The sequence below is a fragment of the Suricata suricatta genome, chromosome 16, assembly GCF_006229205.1.
Source record: "Suricata suricatta isolate VVHF042 chromosome 16, meerkat_22Aug2017_6uvM2_HiC, whole genome shotgun sequence".
NCBI lineage: Eukaryota > Metazoa > Chordata > Mammalia > Carnivora > Herpestidae > Suricata > Suricata suricatta.
The window spans coordinates 28,007,410-28,011,209 of NC_043715.1; the positions used below are offsets into that span (position 1 = coordinate 28,007,410).

General features: G+C 52.3%; 1 protein-coding gene across 1 annotated transcript in view; it reads right to left on the bottom strand.

Moving 5' to 3' along the window:
• Nucleotides 1-2,702: 2,702 nt before the first annotated feature.
• IRX5 (iroquois homeobox 5) overlaps nt 2,703-3,800 on the bottom strand; it is a 3,282-nt gene continuing 2,184 nt past the window's right edge. The window contains exon 4 of the mRNA XM_029926334.1: nt 2,703-3,800. This exon is cut by the window's right edge and continues 51 nt beyond it. Coding sequence (XP_029782194.1) covers nt 3,248-3,800 — 553 coding nt within the window. The 3' untranslated portion in view covers nt 2,703-3,247.

Genomic DNA, 3,800 nt, shown 5'->3' on the forward strand with positions numbered 1-3,800 from the left:
GCAGTGATCCCGCTGCCCCTGCGACCTGGGATTGAGCCCTCCTAGTGCCTAAGTGCCAAGCTAAGCTCTCCTCGAGGGGGCCAGAGCCAGCGCAGTGTAGCGCAGGTGGCAAAAGCCCGCGCAGCCCCAGCACCCAGGTATCTTAGGTGCGGCCTCGAGCAACTTCCGCGCCCCAGTCCAAGCCTGCGAACAAACCTGGACCCCACTCCACGTCAGAAATCCGCCCCCCCCACCCCTCTCCACCCCCAGCGCCTCCAAGACTCTGCGCCTTTGAGACGGCCCAAGACACGGCCAAGCGGGGCTCGAGTAAAGACACGAAACTACTTCGGGGATTAAACGCGGGAGACATCTCCTAATTACCGAAACCCCGGACTGCGGGGCAGGCTCCCCCAAACTGGAAAGTCTCCGGACACCAGAGAAACCACTGGCCACGAAACCCAGCTGTGCAAGGAGAAAACCCCAGACTTTATTGGAGGCTTGTATTCATGATGAAGTTACGCAAAGAAACCCGTAGACCCTGCAGAGACCAAGGGCAGGAGGGATACGGACCGGGGGCAGCGACTCGGGCACCAGCCTTCCAGCCCCTGGTGGCCTCGCTCGGCGGCCGGGGGGCTCCGCGCACCGCCCCTCGATGGGGAGAAGCGCCACGGGCTCCCCGGTGCGCCGTTCCCGTTCCCAGGCAGCCCCGCGGGCATTCGGCATCCTGCCCCGGGCCTCCGCGAGAGGACTAGGGAGGCCCGCGACGCGCCATTTGCATATTCCCGGGAACACAAGGAGGCCTGTAATTTTCTTTTTAAAATCGTTGGGCAGGGTTTGGGGCCAGCGCTCCCCAAACCCCGCAGAGTTGAGGTCTTCCTTAAACTCTCTCTTAAGAGAAGCGGACTGGCCTATTCTTCTGACTTTTTTAGAAGAGAAGGTGACTCCTGGGGCTGCATATTCAACAGGGGGGAAAAGCTGATTGTGAACCCGGCTGTCGGCGGGGTGGGTGGAGGGGGCTGGGGCGCGGGGGCGGGGGCGGGGGTGGTGGCGGTAGGACAAGTCATCTCTGGAATTCAATTGTTTAAAAAAATCATTTATAATTAAAGGGACAAAATAAAATACGATCGTCTCATGCATATTTAATCATTCACACTTCCAGCTTTGAAACCGCTTTCCCTGCGTGAATCTTCTCACTAATTTAAACTCTTAAGTCGACTGCTGTTTGCAAAAACATCTGGACAAGGCAGTTTTCAAACTTGTTTAAATTCGAATAAGCTAATGGAGCCCCGTCGCAGGTTTAAAAAAAAATAGCAAAAGTTAAAACTCTGGTGAAAGTTTGGGGTGTGTGTTAAAAAAAAAAAAAACAAGCAGGGTTAAAGTAATCTTGAGCAGAAATGCAAATATGTGCATTGTGATTTAGCCTAATTAAACCGGTGTTATGTGCAAACACATTCTCTCTACACTCCGGCTCCGGTTTAATAGAGCAAATTAATTCCCCTCGCTGGAGTATGTTTTTGCTATAAACCCTCCCCTCCCCTGACCGCCGAAAATTTCCCACGAAGTAAAACAAGTCCGCGGTTGCAACTCTCCCGAGCAAAACGGAGACCAAAACACCGACAGTGTTGGCGGGACTCGGGCACAGGGCGGTGTCTCTTCCTCATTTGGGATCGAGACTCATCCTGATTATTCATTTTGAGATGAAACATGCGGGATTCAACGAGAAAATAAAATCGCATAAATACTTTTGTAGCTACTTGGACTCTTGAATCAGCGACAGGAAAAGGGCTAAAGCGACAAGCCTGATCCAGCCCACAACAGCCTCATTATCTAGGCAAGTGTCCTCGAACTTTTGAAGGCCACTACTCCAAAAAGGGGCCCGGGCGGGAGCAGGGCCGGGGGTGGGGGGTGGGCGGCAGAGGCGCCCTCCGGGCCGTTAGGGACTCCCCCAAGCGACAGTGGTGCTCCCTCCCCCACTCCGCCCACTCTCTCCAATCACCGACTCTGCAAAGTGCAGGCTTGTAATTCAGGACAAGTGTGACACCTACCTGTGAAAGGGGGGAACCGTCCCCTAGCCGGTCCCGAGGCCCCAGCCTCGCTGAGCGCGGGGATCTACGGGGCCGCCCACCACCCGCACTGGCGCGGCTGGAACAGTTACTAATTTAATCAAACCCAAGGAAGAGATCAATGCCCAATTTTGAAGGGGTAGGGAAAAGAGTGACTTGGGAAAGCCTCCTCCTTGGCACCCCCTTACGCTCCCCGCCCGCATTAGCCCACAGCATCTTTGAAATAGTAATAAGGGCTAAATCCGGCATAAAATCGAACTCATTAGCAAAGTTCACCAGCTGATTGCTTTGCATAAAACACGACACTGATTGGAAGTAATTAGGTTAAGCGATGGAGCTCGGGTGGTGCGTGTCTCTAGGAGGCTTTACCATCTTTTCTCCCTTCTGGGCACACACTTGGGTCTCTCTCCTCCTTCCTCCAGGGTCCAATCTCCCCCAAACCGCCCTCATCAGTGATCCAAATCTGCAGTCCCCTCAGGGCCAGGGTCCCGGTGGCTTGCCGCCTAATTACGCCCCCCCGCCCCCCAGCCTGGCACGCCCAGGTTCTAGGGACCCTTCCATTGCCCACTTCGGAAAAAAAAAAAAAGTTGCAGTTTCCACCTTTTGTCCAAGGCGATGGACAGTTTATTGAGGCTTCTAAAAAGTAATGAGTGGCTCTGATTATGTTAAAATCTCTTTTAATTAAATATTTTGCATTTTACAAAGGCGGCTGCAGTTTCTTTTACTTTTTAAATCTAAGAGTATAACCTGTTTCCTTTCTGTAATAATACTTTAGCTCATACCCAGAAAAATCAATAGGTGTAAAAAATTAAATTAAACTTGTATTTTTAAACTATGAAACAGTTTCGGGGGAAACACAAATGTATATATTTATATTACAAAAAAACATTAAATGCCTGTACAGGTGTCTTAATTTCATAATTTACTTCAAAGATATTGAATTATCAATTTAAATACAAAAATGCTACATTAAATATACAGAATAAGATTTCATACAAATCCTTTTTTTTTAATTTTTCTTTTCGGTTGGTTAAGACATTTTTGTGTGTGGAGATGTTTACATTTTTATGTCATTCATCTCCATGAACTATAAACTTTTTAATAGGAGGGGTACTTTTGTTTCTCTCTCTTGGTGATGGAAAAATAACTGCCAAGGCCATGTTTTCTTAATAAATTAGGAAAGTCCGGGACCGACGCAGCCCGCGTTAAATGTCGGACATACCTTTCTTCAATTCATAGGGAGAGTCTTTGCACAGATCTAGCTGGGACTGGCTCCGCAACATTTTCGGGTCTTTAGCCAAAGCGTCCGCTCGGTTCAACACGGTCTGGTTTAATCCATTGAAATGCGAGCCCGGACCGGCTGTGGGGCCCGGCCCTGGCCCTGGGTGGCCGTGAAGGTGTCCGAAGGAACCATAGTTCGTGTAGCCGGGATAGAAGGGCGCCGTGTAGTAGAGAGGCCGGGACAGCACCGTCCCGCCTGGAAAGGGACACTGCGCCGATGGGGAGCGCGATGGCGCCGGGGCCGGCGACGCGCGGCTGCCTCCTAAGGCTTGCCCCGCCACCGGCCCGGGGCACGGTGGGCATGGAGAGCCTTCGCTCCCTCCGCCCCCGTCCTTGACCTTGTCCGAGGATGTGGCGATCTCTGCCAGAGACCACAGCTTGGGCTTGGCGAGCACCGCCTGCGGCGGCGGCGGTGGAGGAGAGTGTATGACCGAGGGCCCGCCGGGACCAGGGGGCAGCTCTCCCGCGGCTGGGTGC